The sequence below is a fragment of the Gymnogyps californianus genome, chromosome 10 (assembly GCF_018139145.2).
Source record: "Gymnogyps californianus isolate 813 chromosome 10, ASM1813914v2, whole genome shotgun sequence".
In the NCBI taxonomy this organism is placed as follows: Eukaryota; Metazoa; Chordata; class Aves; order Accipitriformes; family Cathartidae; genus Gymnogyps; species Gymnogyps californianus.
In genome coordinates, this window is record NC_059480.1 from 969,918 (window position 1) to 985,606 (window position 15,689).

Consider the following 15,689-nt stretch of genomic DNA (forward strand, 5'->3'; position numbering starts at 1 on the left):
ATTCATATCTATCCATCATCTGACAACTAAGAAATCTACCAGCAATCAAAGCCATTAGGCTATTTTTTTAAGAAAAGAAAATGAAGAAAACCAATTTCATACAAAAATCTATCCATTGGTAAACAGCCAAAGATATTCCAAGTTTTTATTAAAGTTTAAGAGAAGCTTTAATATTTTTCAAGCCTTTGAAAAAATAAGGATAGACAAAACCTAGCAAAAGTATTTAAGGTGAGGATATTCTGCTTTCTTGAAAGCCATGCTTTCTGGTTCACCTTATGTTTAGAAGAAAACAACTTCACTGACAAAACTATTCACCCAAAATTTGGAAAAAAAAGCCCAACAGCGGTATATTTTGAAGTAGAGATCAGGTCAGTTGGAGAAATCCATCCTAGCTCTAGCTACTGACGTAACATTGCCTGCACGATGACTCTACCCCGTTGAGTACTTACACACAGTTTCTAGCAGCCAAGTCTTTGTGAATGACCTCCCGTCTGGCCAAATAACTCATTCCACAGGCAATCTGAATAGCCATATGTACAAGATCCTGCTGGGAAATTGCCTGCAAGAGCACAGAACAACAATCGTTGCAAAACTGCAAGCCCAGTGCCAGCGAGGTTAGTGGTTTTGTTGTATTCTAGTGCCCCCTCCCCTCACCTTTAGTGGCTGATGCTTTCTAGTAGCCGCAGACACTAACATCTGTTGAAAACTTATGAAGACTCCTTATTCTAAATTTTAACTTTTCTTTTTTTTTTTTTTGACATGCCAGGGGCAAACGTTGCCAATTTGCAACTGCCTCACTGCTACACAGCTTTTCCTTTGATTAGTGGGGAACATAGGCAAAAATGGTCAATTTTACCCTTCTTACCACACTTTTTTCACTTTGTTTCCCTGGAAACCAACTCATTTTCAGGCAGCAGGGCACAAAGAGCAGTCAAAATTCTTGTTGCTATCTACTGCTGGAAACTAGTGTCAAAGGCTATGCTCCATCTACTTTTACAACTTCACAGTCCTATATAAATTAAACCCTTGCACACATTTATACCTTGGGTTCCCTCTTCCATTTCTATAGTGTTTCAGAAACATCAGTATGCAGGTGGACACACTGAAGTTGCAAGACTGGGGTTAAAATAAACCAAATACTGAATTAAAACAATAATAAACTGGCTTCTTCGTTAACAGGTTGTTAAGAACAATACCCATGTATTATTTCAGAAACCTCAAGAGTTTGCTTTAGGTATTTATAGAAAAGTTCCACCTTAAAATAAGTATCTAGGACACCAAATGTCCCGTTTTTTGATAGCGAAGTACAGTCATACCTAGTTACTAAGAGCCAACTCCTGTTTGACATGACACAGATTATAAATACCATTTCTACTTAAATTCTTGGAAAGGGACATTGCTGCATTGCATAGGGATTTATAACTCGGATTAAGCAGGAAAACAAGTAAAACCAAAGCTGAAAGATCCTAGCAGCTTATCACAACAACTTGTAAATTAACAGAGGTAGGCGGCCCTTGCTAGTTTGAAATCTGGTACATAACAGGGGCAAATGCTGACCTCAGGAAACAAGATTTCATTTTGTGCTTGGTTTAGCCTAAAGACAGAAGCCAAACCAAGGTGAAACTGAAGAAAAGACAAAGTAATCCTAACAGGAGCGATAGTTTTAATACATATACACATCCATCACGAAACACTTACTCGGATTTTTAGAAAATATTCCTAGATGAGAACGTATTTTGTATATTTTTTTCTCACTTCTCATGAAATATATGCAATAGGTTCCACTGAAACACAGTAAAGTTATGAATGCTAAAAAGCACCCACAGCAGTAAGAAAATCAGCAGAGATTGCTTCCTTTAGTAGCTAAAGTTAAATAAATCCAGTTATTTTACTTAACAGCAAATCTACAGCAGCACCTTAGAAGTTCAACAGAAGTGCTTTATGCTTACTATAAAGAACTACAGTAATTGAAGGGATAATCTATTAATTATACCAAAAATAAAATCAGTAAATCTGAAATTTCTCCATACACAATTTTCCCCTGTGTATTCTAACTTAAGTCCACAATCAGATACCATTTTCTCTGTTTTTTTATTTATTTTTTTTTTTAAAAAGATGTATTGATATATCAGCTACTACCCTAATCAGAGTTTAACTCAGCTTCATGCCCTCTGAACGCCTGTGATAAACGCAGCCAAGAATGTTTTCCTCATATGAATCAAGATAAACACTCGCTAGGGAACCTGCTTGCCAATTCCCTCATTGTCACAACAGAACGGGTGAATACCACAACTATTTCTTTTAAGGCAGACACACAGAGATGACAAACCAAGTCTAAGTTCGATGGGCAAGAAGTCAGAGATTTCTGAGCGTACCTGAGGATTGTTGGCCTCTACCAGCTTGCACTGTCGCAAGAATAGTTTAAGGTTCCCCCAGTTCATGTATGGCAGCAGCACCATTGGTTTCTCTCCCTCTTCTATACAGACATGAGTGATAGGTAGCAGATTCCTGGAAGACAGGGAGAGAAATTCCTAATTTTATGAAACTGAAATTTGGTAAAAATCTTCTCGATCCCTAAACACAGTAAGTGAAAGTAATTCAACACTGAAGAAAAGCATTTAATCTTGCATTATGAATTGCAGAGCACAAGGTCTCCAAATAACGGAAGCCCTAGACATTTTTAAAAAAAATAAAAAAAAAAATTTGAGTACTTTCCCATGAGGAAGAACCCTCCAAATTTTTTCACTTGGTCCAAAAGGGCTGAAATAAATTTCTGTGAATACAGGTTATCATTTACATTAAGCAGCAATATATCCTCAACTTGGAAGTGTATCATTCTAAATGCAACTATAGATATAAAATACATAGCTCCATTACAGTGGTTTAAAAAAAAAAGTCAAAACATGATGTTTGATCCACTTCAAAGTGACAGAAAATTTTAGTTTTGAATCAACTAAACATTAAATTGCACTCTAAATGCAGAAGTATCTCAGGAGTTTTATCACAGGTGTTTTAGAATCATAGAATCATTTAGGTGGGAAAAGACCTTTAAGATCATCGAGTCCAACCGTAAACCTAACACTGCCAAGGCCACCACTAATCTGCTTTAAAGGTCCCTTCCAACCCTCCTTATGGCTCAGTAACCCCCACGCTGCATTGTTTCTCAACATCTTCCTATAGTATCAACATAGAAATTTGTAGAAACTTGAAACAAACTGTATATAGTTTCAATTTTCCACAAAACATTTCTTTAAAAAACTGTATCTTCTATTGAAAACATATTAGTAAGTCTCCAATGAGTTATAATGATTTTTAAAAGGGAACTTTGAAATTTCCTGTTCTTACCTGAAGATGTCTGATAGCCAGGTGTCATACCCATGAGCTCTATTTTCGATTGAGATAAAAGTCCCAGCTTTATAGGCAGCGTACAGAAGAAAAGCTTTTTGGACTTTTTTTAAAGAGTTTGACTTGTAAAAGGGAGGGTAACAGCCGATTTTGAATGATGAGAGGGGGGTTGTTTCCTTTTGTTTCAACCTGCTACTCTTCTTAATACAATCCTGTATTTTAGGCAAGGCCTTAACTATGACTCTTAGAAAAGCAACTTTTCAATGCACTGCAGAACTAATAATTCTGCTTGAACTATTTTCATTTCCTTCACATTACCAGTAAAAAAAGATCAATTACCAGTCTAGGGACTTGATGATGAGCATAGGTTTCTTCTTACCTGCAATCCTTGCCAGCAATGAAGATCTTTAAGGCCAATTTCAGCCTTCAATCCAAGCTGCAAAACTGCAACTAACTCAAGCTGTTTGGGGCATCAATTTAAAAAACTTAAGCCATCACCCCAAAAAACTATGCCATGAATTCTTAAGGAATAAATCCCATCAGTGATGTTACCATGCCATACCAGGACAACACGCGTGCAAGAGTCCTAAAAAGCATTTCCTTGTGTCCATGTGGGACGGTACCTTATCACAGCATTTCTCTGCCACGTAGAAAATTATGAACAATACAAAACAGACTAGTAAATTTGCTAAACTGACAATCAACCTGCATATATACTTACTCTCATCATCACTGAGATCCCACCACATTTAACAACTAGCCTGTGCAAGAACCACCGTAAATCAACACGTGCCTGCAGCACCTTTTTCTGTAATAACTGAGAATATATAAAAGGAATATCTACCCATATTTCACTGCGAGGCGTGGAACACCAAACCAAAACTTTCCCCATTTTCCCACATGCTGCTACCATTTGATTTTATGGACTGTGCCGCTAGGAAAAAAGCTTATAAGCACTCTTTGCAATAAGAAGCATATCTAGAAGTCGGTATTTTAAAGTGACATAGAAATAGTTTCAGCTCTTTATGGCTTAAAAAATATTTCAAACATACAAAATGTTGCTGAATTCTGAAGAAATTGTTTCCTCTCCCCCTAGGGAGCTTTAAGCACAAGTACTTTCAGCTCATACAGATACAGTTTTGCTTATAAACACTGCTTAGCTTACCTGTGATGAAGTCCTCTGAGTTTACAGCTTTCAGTCAGCATCATTGTCACCTGTACCTCTGAGGCTTGATCTAATAAAAAAAAAGGAACCGCAGATATAACTTTGGAAACAAATCAACATATTAATTAAAATTCGGTCCAGATTCGCAAGTCAGTTGAGGTCATTTGAGCACAAACAGAATGTGTTTGCCTACTTTTTAAAATGGAATTTAAAAAACCCCAAACGAGTAAGCCAAGTTCTTAGGCATATTTCTGCTTAAACAAACGGGGTGAAGCCGAAAAAGGAAATAAAACACACTCCAGGTGCTGACAGACTGTACTTTTGCCACTTCCTGACAGCTTCTGGGCAGGCATGAGCTGCCTGCACTGGGCAGCGTGGGTCACATCCTGCACACGGGGTCGGTGCTGCTGGAAGAAGGGGAGCATGCCATGCGTTTCCCAAAAGCACCGAAGAAGTGCTCAGGAGACACCGGTTCAATTACCAGTATAGGCTTCTGCAGATCACTTCCACACTGATGGAGACCATTTATTTCTAGATTTACTTATTTACTGCTCTCTACTTGAAACACTTGACTCTTGGTGACCTTAGAAATGTTTGCTGTTCTCTTCCCCACCTTTCAAGGGGGAAAAAAAACCAAAATATAACTGCTGCCAGCTAAAATTCAAGCATCTGTGGTAACTCCAGTAACCCACAGCAATCAGAACATCTACTAGGCAGAAGCAGAAGTGTTGCCTGTAACCCCTTCCCAAAAATATTTTTGTGTTTGTTTCCCCCCCGCCCCCCGGTAGCAAAAAGCAACAGGGAAGCTTAACATGATGTAAATCAGAGCTCTCACAATCCCACCCTCCTCATACCTGGGTGCATTTTCTGTCCCTCCTTCGTGCTAGAACTAGTACCGGTGTGCCTGGGCAACAAGCTAGCACAGGAGAGAGCCCAGCAGAGGCCAATCAGTTTTCCTTGCTGCATTAGGATGAATTTACATATTACAGATGAGTCAAACCAACATTTTACTGCCCTGGGAGGAAGAGGAGAGAACTCATCTGCTCTTTTACCTTCTTCATGGTCTTACCCTCCCCTCCCTGCACAAGCTCCGACACCCTTTCCTAACTGAACTTTAACCCTGCAAAAGAAAACATGACTTTTGATGGAGTTAAGAGTGGTGAACGTGGTCAGTGCAGATGAGCACAAGGTAGGGAAAGAAAGCACAAAGCCCAGAGAGAGAGCCTGGCCTCCCCCTCACGGCAATGGCAAGCTAAATAGATAGGCTCTAGCCATAATACACAAATTGGCATTTAGCTTTCCAGATCCGCTGGCAGCGGAGACAGCTTCAGGCACAACACAGCTCCTGCCTAAGAAGGGTTCATCAAAAGAGAAATCATGCAACTCAAGAACCTGTGAGCCCCAAAACATCAGCTGGATTGAGAAAATTCCCTTAAGTCAGGGAAAGGAATGATATCCCAAGGCAAACTACTTCAAAGGCTGCTTTACCACCTCAGCTCAGAGAAGATTAAAAAGGAGGCATGCCTTCCCAAAAGCATACAGGCACTAAAAAAGGAGGAGATCAGGAAATGGAGCTTATAAATGCAGATACAGGTCCCAGCCAGAGGCACTGAACCCTGAGCATGCTTAGAAACCCCTAAAGAGCATCACTGCCTAGAGCCTGTACAGGCTGGAAGGACCAAGACCACCAAAAGCCAAAACATAGCGCTCTAGAGAAGTCCAGACACAGAGGTGCTATTAGATTCGTGACACTCATGGCTGCAGTATGTTATGGGATGCATCAAAACATTGCATTTCCTTGTATTTGATAACAAGTACGTACGGGGGGAGGGTATGAACAGGTTCTTGCAGTGCAGGAGACATGTAAGTAATGGTCAGCTGAAGCCTCTAGTTTGTACTCCAACACACAGAGGCAAGAGAAAGAGAAGGTCCCACCTACTGTGCAGCAAGAGCACTCAAGTGTTTTATATGTGATGAATTTGATACGTAGGAGACAGACTTCAAAAGGCTTGTAAACAAGTAAGAAAAACCAAGACACCAGATTAAAATGAAGTTATATAGGCATGAATGGCTGAATCATCCAACTGTTATAGAGGGCAAGAAGCATTAAAAATAGAGGTGTAAAAGCATATTATAAGAAGCTAGAGGAACTGCCAGCAGGCTACTAGTACACAGCTTCAGGTTTAAACGCATTCATTACTAGAACTCAAAGACCACAACCTCTTCAACCCAGCATACGACATTAACTCGCTTATACACTCTTTGGCCCTGTGCTTGCTTTTAATTATAAGAGCCACCATGCAATAATTCGAAGCTCTAAATCAGAGACTATTTCAGACTGGCTTTAAAAATCTACAGAACGAGTTAATCTGGTTCGGACAACGCACCTATTCATCTCTTCACTGTCAGAGACGACACTTCTGCCAATGCCTTTCCCTTTCCATCACACAGGGTGTTTTTCAGCAGGTCACTGTTGTGTTTCATTGTTTTCTTTCAGCTCGGAGACACTACGCTATAGTCACTGAGCACCCAAAAGGATGATTGACTCCCGTTCAAGTATATACGGAAATCTAAATCTTATCTTGTGAAACAGTCCCAGCATCCGTATTGTGTTTTCTTATCAATATTATTTCCTTGTTTTCTGTATGGAAAACTTACACAACACCAACAAATTCAACATGCTCAGAACAAACAATAGCAGTACAAGGCTAATCCTCCTCTAGCTTAGACCGGTGCCAATTTAGAACCACCACACAATTTGATTATTGTGGTTTTGTACTAGATATAATTCAAAACAGAATATAAATCACCACTTCTTTGAGTGATTCTAGTCATAAGGGGGTAAAAAAATACCAAAATAATGCTACTGCAACAGTCCCCACTGCAATTAGACTTCCTTTTAAGGCCATTTTCTTTAGTTACACAACAAAAAGTACATTTAAACAAACGCTGTCACATTTAGATTACAACCACTTTTGAGCATCCAACAGACAGGTCTTCATAGATTAGGAAGAAGGTGATTTTGGCAATAACACATTTTGTTGTAGAGGACCTAGTGAATCTGACCGTCCTGCACTGAAAACCCTTAAGAGCAATCAAAAAAATCCACACCATTTCTGGCTTTAATACGAGAAATACGCAGTCCCAGAGCAAAGCCAGCGACAGCTGTGGTCCCAGAGCAAAGCCAGCGACAGCCGTGGTCCCAGCGATTCCAGCTTGGTGAGACGTTTTTACGAGGACATACTAAGGTGAATCCTACAGATTTCATTTTCCTGCCTGGGCGAAAGTGTAATCCTGTACCGAAACCATATATCAAATCTCTAAGCATTACATGTAAGCATACACACGTGGGCATTTTATTCACAGAATTATTTGTGTAGCCACACAAAACGAGACCTGGGGAATGATCTTGTCAAACACGCAAGAATGCCCACAGGCTTCTGCGGCTCGTTTTTTCTGTACCGGATCCGTGAAGTCATTTGATATGAACACAGCCACACACGCAGCTGAAGAGGGGGGAATGGGGGGAAAGCCTCCCACAGAGCCAGAAACCTCTTAAATTAGAATAGCAACTTAAAGCCATGACAGAGGAGACCGTAGTCTCCCATGTATTAAATCTGTGCATCAGGAAAGAGCCTCGAGTCAAACACTCCAGGGCAAGGCAACAAGGGCTTGTTGCACAACTTCTTCAAAGTCCTAAAAAAAGCTAAAACTTCCCTCTCAGATATTAACACTATTTGTGATTAAGAATACGTCAGTGCTCAACAACTCATGCAGCTGCAGCCCGATGATCATGAGGTGTAGCCAGGTCAGTGCTTCTCAGCTCTGAAAGAGCATCATCTATTTTCACAAGGCTACCATGCACCAACAGCTGAGTAACTGAACAGTAAAGACTTCAGGTCACATGAGTTAAGAGACAGATTTAATACCCAGTAGTAATTCTAGATGTTCAATTAGGACCAAAAAGGTCCAACTTTCAGAAGGTGCTTAAAAACAAGACTATTTGAGATAAATGTAAATGCAGTCCAGAACTAGGAAGATGCTTTTAAAGCACTGGCTTTACCCTTTCTGTGCCAAGAGCCTGGCTGTGAATGTCTACCCTAAGGCACAGAGCAAGAACAAGCTAGGATTTCAAGAAGCTTTGATATGGCTGCAAGTTTATCTCATGATATTACGTTATTTGTATATAGCCAGGCACAATGGGGCTCTTGGCACTACTATTTTTATATAAGAGGCTAATCTCTCCACACAATTCTGGCAAGTGAGATATGCGCCGAGGCCCTTCCTGGTTCACGGGGAGAAAGAGCACCTATTTGATTTTTACCAACTTCTCAAAGTCCATCTGCAAAACTGCATTTTAAAATCTTTGTTCATCATCACTCAATCACGTGAATCATTGTAACTCACGCAAAAAAAAAAATCTCTGGGAAGTTTTGCGATGACACTAACATTGCAGCGATTTGCTTGCTCCGAGACTGGGCACTCGTAACAACTGCAGAGCATCATGCTCTACGTTCACTAGGTGGTAGCATATTAGAAAAGAGTCACTCCACACCTCAAATTACTTACCAGAGGTGAAAAGCAGCAATTACCTGGATATTGCAGTGGGTTACCCGATTAGCTGGATGGCTTTCAAGAATAACATTTTAAGTCAGACCTCCTAGAATCTCAAAATAGCAAAGCACAGCATTACAACTTAAAGACCTTAGCATGTAGCACGGTCACTGAAATCTGTTTCTTCAGACAAAGCAGAATCTTAAAAGCAATATAACCAAAGGTTTCAAAATTGAAATAAGTCATTCCAGAGCCCTTCATAGCCTACTACGGGCAGTAACACACAGCAATTTCTTTCAGCACTCCTATCAGAAGCAGCTCCACAAACACTACAGCTAGGAAGTCTAAGGCTTCCGATAAACACGTTTCCTGACAGCAATACTTAAAAAGATGTTTTACCTGAAGCTTTTCTCACCTTTGGACCATTTGTAACGTCTTGTTCCCACGCGAACTTCCTTCTGTGTCATATTGCAAGCTAGTATTCCCCGACATCAGAACACTTACACAACCCATTTTCTATATGGCTACCTGTTTTCACAAAGCTTCTATTACGCCTATTATCTTTCAGACTTGTGGGCCTTGCCAAATATACTGTGACAAAGTCCACAAGCTCAAGTTATTGAAGGGGGAAAGGCATACAGGCAGGCAGGCACAACGGTTACAGACTGCGTCCACAGGAATTGAGAATGTGGTACTAGAACTGCCCTAAATGTTCAGCTTCAGGTAAGAAATGCTCCCAGTATCAACACATCCTTTTTAATTACTGCTGCTTCTGCATAGCAATTCATTATGTAAAGTTTCCCCCAAGGCAGAATTCAATCCTAGTTCAAAGAGAATACATGCCTGAATACTGCTTTAACCCTTCTACACAAGTCTTCGGTTTTTGGAAGAAATCCAACACTCAAAGACTATCCTGAGTTCACGCCTGTTGTACATGACATTTTTTATGCTCCTAGCAGACGTTTTCAGAACTTGCCTTCAATAGAAGGATGAACTGCTTAAGGAATGCAAGTAGTCATGATCCAATCTGCTTTTTCGCAGGTAGAAGGGAAAGTACACGCACAAAAATATTTATGCTTTACAACTTCAAGAGGCCCTAACAGTTAGACAGCGACAAGTTACCGTGGAAGCCAGCAGCACATCCGATTGCTTTCTGCCTACCACGGAAGTGAAGGAAAAACACCTTGCTCCTGTTCAGCCGCTCTACTGCACGTGCAAGTCTAGATGGCTGCAGAGGCATTCAGGTAACGGCTATACTTTCACGCATCAATGTCTATCTGCTTTACAAGGCAACCATGCATCCTACAGAATTCAAATCTTCCATATGTTAAGGCATACATGCACAAATGACAACGTAAGGAGGTTACAACATCGGACACTATGCTTAAGTCTTGTAAAAATTTCAATAGAGCAGGACTTCTCCAATCTTAATACCAAGGCTATTTATATTGAAATGTTTGTTTCCACACCACAACTGCACAAGTTTATTTTCCAAAGCAACGCAGTTCATATTTTCAAATTCAAGCCTAATTTTAGTGTATTCTGGAAGTGATTCAACATGATACTGCTAAAACAGGGAATGCTGTTCTGGTTTTCCTACATTACAAATGCACATGCAGTTTCAAACCACAGAAAAAGGGCAGGGAGAAGTATGATTTGGGGGTACTGCTATTTCCCTACATAACAATACTAGAATCCAAGTAGCAGCAGCAAATAGCAACAAGTAAAAGGCTCTTTGCTCAGTGATCCATGTAACTTAAAACGAAGCTGAAAGTGTAAGTAAATGTGAAGTGAAACTAGGGGAGAGACATATAACTGATTTAATGTTTCAAAGTCTATCAACTGCTAAAGGGCAGCAGCTAACAAAACTGAAATACAAGTAGGGATTTTATCTGTATGTAAATGAAAGTGTACTGCAGATTATGAATTTTTTTCCTGCAGAAGCATATGGAACAGTAAATCTTTAAGTATCACAGCGCTTTGGACATCAGCCTCTGAGAGCTCCTACTGAATATTTTTTTAATGTATGTTGTACTATTTTAGGTCTGAGGATACTTTCTTAATAAGCTAGGACTGAATGACAAATACAGTGCATTTTTAAGTTGATATTCAGAAATTTGCTACTTTTCCCTAATTCTTTAAATTCAAGTATCTTCCTTTACAAAGACGCTTAAGAATTTAACTCAGACTAGAAGCAGCTCTCTTATGGAGTTTTTTTTGTCATAAACTTTCTTCTACAGAAGCAGGATCTTGTACTCTGATTTTGGGAGATTAAATACCTCTAACAATTAACTTAAATACTGTACATTTAAGGCATGAACTTAAACTTATAAATATTTTCACAAGGCAGTGCTTTTAAGAATGAACTGCCCAGAAATGTAAAGTCAATGCAATTTAAAAACGGTACCTTGGGAACAACCACGTATGCTCCAGGTTGCGATATATTATGTCTACCATGAACAAGAAACCCTTCGACTTGGTTAACCCAAAGCTTACTACAAACACTTAACTCACCTAACTATGCCTTTTGGTTTCCCCTGCTTTGCATAGCCTAAGTTCTCAGGATCTCTATTCCTACACCTTCTAAATGTACTAAAGAAGTCCTAAAGGGTCACCAATTTGCACTCGGCTAGGTCATAAGCAGGCCAAAACAGACATCACACGAATGAAGGCAGTAACAGGTCTGCACGCTACGGACAGTTAAGTCCCACTTACTTGAACATACAACATTTAACATCTAACAGGTTTCCTCATATCTACAACTCAACACAAACTTGCACTGCAAAGCGCATGTTTTGACTCATACTAGAAAAGTCTTGTGTACTACAAATACTCCGAAGGCAGCTGCAGTCCTGAGATGTACCAGATGAACTCACGGTAAGGTCCTTCTCCAAGGCTTCCATTACGGCATCATGATCCGTATTGTCTGTGTGGGTGCACTTTGAGCATCCCATCTTAAATTAACAATAAATAAAAGTTTTAAGAAGTATAATGTTGGAGGTAGCCAAGAGTGCTGAAAGAGTCCTTTCGTGACCTACGGTGATATGAACAAAACTCAAAGCTTTGTTAAAGTTAACAAAATGATGAAGTCTTAAGAGTTAATCTTCACTTACACTATGACTTTGTTTCCAGTGCTTTTCATGGGTGGTTTGTTTTCAAACACTCCTTCCTTGTACATAAGAAAAATTTTAAGTGGTTAGAAAATGAAATGGAAGCAGTCAGGTTATCTTGAACAGCACGATCGGTTGTTTTTAACAAAAATGTACCTTGGCCAGAACGTACTAAATGAGTCAGGGCTCTGCACAACTCAAACTCACTGTGTATGTTCCTGGAATAATACAATTCCATTTGTTCTGCAAAGAATTTTCTCCTTCACAGGAAAAGCACCATTAAACAATGTGTTCTTTAAATCAAAGGTGAAAACTGTGTGTTTTCTTCCTCTTCTGACGTAAGATGATCTAGAAGATTCACAAGAAAGTCTATTAACATGCCATATAAAGGCAGAATAGATCTGTCAATCCCTGGCAAGAGATGCAATGCCAGCTTTGAGAAACATGCCAACCGAGACACTTCCCAAAGTTGAGAGTGGCTGGAAACCACCCATCGGAAAGTGAAGCATTACAACGTCATAAAACAATTCTACTGTAGAGTAAGAAACACAATGAAGAAAGCAAATGCCAACTAAGTCTCTCATCTTTCTAACAAAGAACTTATTCAGGCTGTGTTGATCCACCGATTCCAATATCCCAAATATAGTACAGATAACATATCCTTGTTCTTATTGGTAATGAGACACACATCCTTCATCTTCATCAATGTCCCTTTAAAGAAAGGACGAAGGCGAATTATCCATAGAAAAGTCTAAATGTGAAAGAAACTAAAACTTTTATGACGATGACTAGGAAATTAATACACAGTGAAACTGTAAACTGCAAACAGAAAAGACCAACTGGATGTCCAACACTAAGGATCTAGAGGAAGGACAAACAAGTGACACCTTTTGCCCCGGGCTTGTGATCTTTGTACTCCCAAAGTTATTAGAGCTTCCAGAAAGCTGTCTCTAATTTTGCCACCTGATACCCATTTTTTTCTTTCAAGCTCTCCTCTTTGGCAGAGAGCACTGCACATAATGAAAGACTCGGGCATCCAGACGCACTCTAAAGCGTTAGATGATACAGCATTAAAAAAACCATTATAAATTAATGTATTTCATGAACATGCAGGTAGAAGCTTTGTCACTACCCAGGGCATGTTACAACTTTTCTCTGGAGTGCACTACAGTTAGGTGAAAGGAAAACCTCTTCTAAGGGATCTGGAGTGAACTTCTGGCACTCAGGGATGAATTCTGCCTTCAGACTGTATCTTTACAAAAGATGTGGCGTTGAGATTTCAAGAGAAGTGTCTCCAACTTTTCAGTCATATCAATTTACAAGCTACGGAACAAGTAATCACTGAGTCAGTTGAAAAGTACTTCAACGACTTAATGAACGGTTCAGATGAAAGATCCGAGACAAATTCTGTGGCGTAGGAGAAACCAGTCAAATAATGCTAAGCAAGCAAACTCCAATCTATTTGCCTCCTGCACTGATGTGGCTTTATTAGGATCAAACTTGCCCTTTGAGAGTCTGACCTAATAGGTCAATCCCAGCTTGAGAAAATGGAGAATACAATACATTCCTGGAAACTAGTCTCACACACTCTCTGAATGGCCTCTTTCACTTAAAAGGGTTTCTCAGGACAAAGGTAGGCAGGTCCAGGCCTTCTCAGTTTTTATGTATTACCAATTCCTTTAACAGCAGATCACTTCAGAAGGGAGAACAAGCACTAAGTTCAGAAAAATGAAGGCTTCTTGAGTTCAGTTAGCACTCTCCTGGTTTATAGTAATGCTCAACACCTTACCAGAGGGCTAGAAAACATCAGGGAAGGAAAGTGGGAAGGGCTGCTGCGGCTACTGCCGTAATCAATCAACCGTCTTTCCTTTTTGATCCTTTGGGGAAAAGGATCAACCCCAAGGAGAGATAAGAAGGTAGGAAAGAGGCAAACTGACAAGGCTGCAAACACACTCCTCTCAGAGCAGGAAATACTCACAGATCTAACTATTGTCTGATGAGCATGTCAGCCACAACATTCATCGTCTCCGGGATATGAAATGAGAAAACTGACAGCACATTCTCCTCTGTCCACATTATTAGAAATAACCCATCTTGAAAGGTTACGGATCCTATAATACACTAACAACTGAAGGAGGAACACAAGAAAGAAGAGATCCAGTATGACAGGCACCTGCTGTTGTATCTATGGCCTGACCTTTCTTCACAGGTTTTCCTAATGCGCAGTATTCAGAAACCATTACTTGAATGGCACAATAACCCTTCTTTGACACCTTTCCTAGTACAGCAGAGGTCTTCTCCTAAAAGCCAACATACCTGAGCTGTCCAGGGCACAAGGAAGCCTTCCAGTCGCACGTATACTACTTGTTGGGCTTTCTTGGGCATGTTCAGTTGGATAATCACTTACTCCACTAGCTTTACCACTCTGCACAACACAAACTTGCCATGACGAATACAGCTTGCAACGGTAACACCCAACACGAAGCCACTTGTATGCCAGTACACTGGTGCTGTTCTGCAGGGGTGAAGGCTTATATCCAGTGACACGGTAGACAACTGCACCAACTAAGGTCATGTCTAGACAAAGCTTCCAGGTTGAGGGAGGTGATTCTCCACCTCTACTGTGCCCTCCTGAGACTCCACCTGGAGTAGTGCATCCAGCTCTGGGGTCCCCAGCACCAGAAAAGCAGGGGCCTGTTAGAGCAGGTCCAGAGAAAGGCCGTGAAAATGATCCGAGGGCTGGAACACCTCTGCTATGGAGAAAGGCTGGAGAGAGCTGAGGTTGTTCAGCCTGCAGAAGAAAACGCTCCAGGGAGACCTTATTGTGGCCTTTCAATACTTAAAAGGGGTTTATAAGAAAGACGGAGAGAGACTTTTTATCATGGCCTGTAGTGACAGGACAAGGGGCAACAGTTTTAAACTGAAAGGGGCAGATTTAGATTGGACATAAGGAAGATTTTTTTTTTTTTTTTTTTTTTTTTTTTACAGTGAGGGTGGTGAGACACTGCAACAGGTTGTCCAGAGAAGTTGTGGATGCCCCGTCATTGGAAGTGTTCAAGGTCAAGTTGGATGGGGCTTTGAGGAACCTGATCTAGTGAAAGATGTCCCTGCCCATGGCAGGGGGGTTGGACTAGATGGTCTTTAAAGGTCCCTTCCAACCCAAATGATTACGATTCTATGACTCTAATATGAAATTCTAGTTTGGGCACAAGTGTACTGATCATATTTGCCACATCCAGGTGTTCTCCTTCCAAAGGCTTTCTTCTATTGGCAATTCCAGATTTAAAGCCATAGCAACTACCCAAATGTCAAAACAGCCAATGCAATGTCTTAAGTTTCTCAAGCTCTGATCCTGGTGAGAAGAAAGAGGTGTTTTTCCTCTCAAGAAGGTTATTCTTCCTCACAGCATCTGCTGAAAGAATTTCAGCTCCCATTTTTCAGAAGATCTGAAACACCCCACACCCCCTCCCCATTATTTTCTGTCAGGGTACCACTGGACTTTATTTTAGCAATTT

General features: G+C 40.4%; 1 protein-coding gene across 2 annotated transcripts in view; it reads right to left on the minus strand.

Annotated features, from left to right (window-relative positions):
• RYK (receptor like tyrosine kinase) overlaps positions 1-15,689 on the minus strand; it is a 65,349-nt gene that overhangs the window by 9,444 nt on the left and 40,216 nt on the right. For both annotated transcript variants that reach the window (XM_050902273.1, XM_050902274.1), the window contains 3 exons: positions 4,511-4,580; positions 2,376-2,508; positions 450-559 (listed from right to left, as the gene is read on the minus strand). In XM_050902273.1, coding sequence (XP_050758230.1) covers positions 450-559; positions 2,376-2,508; positions 4,511-4,580 — 313 coding nt within the window. The remainder of the gene's footprint in view (positions 1-449; positions 560-2,375; positions 2,509-4,510; positions 4,581-15,689) is intronic.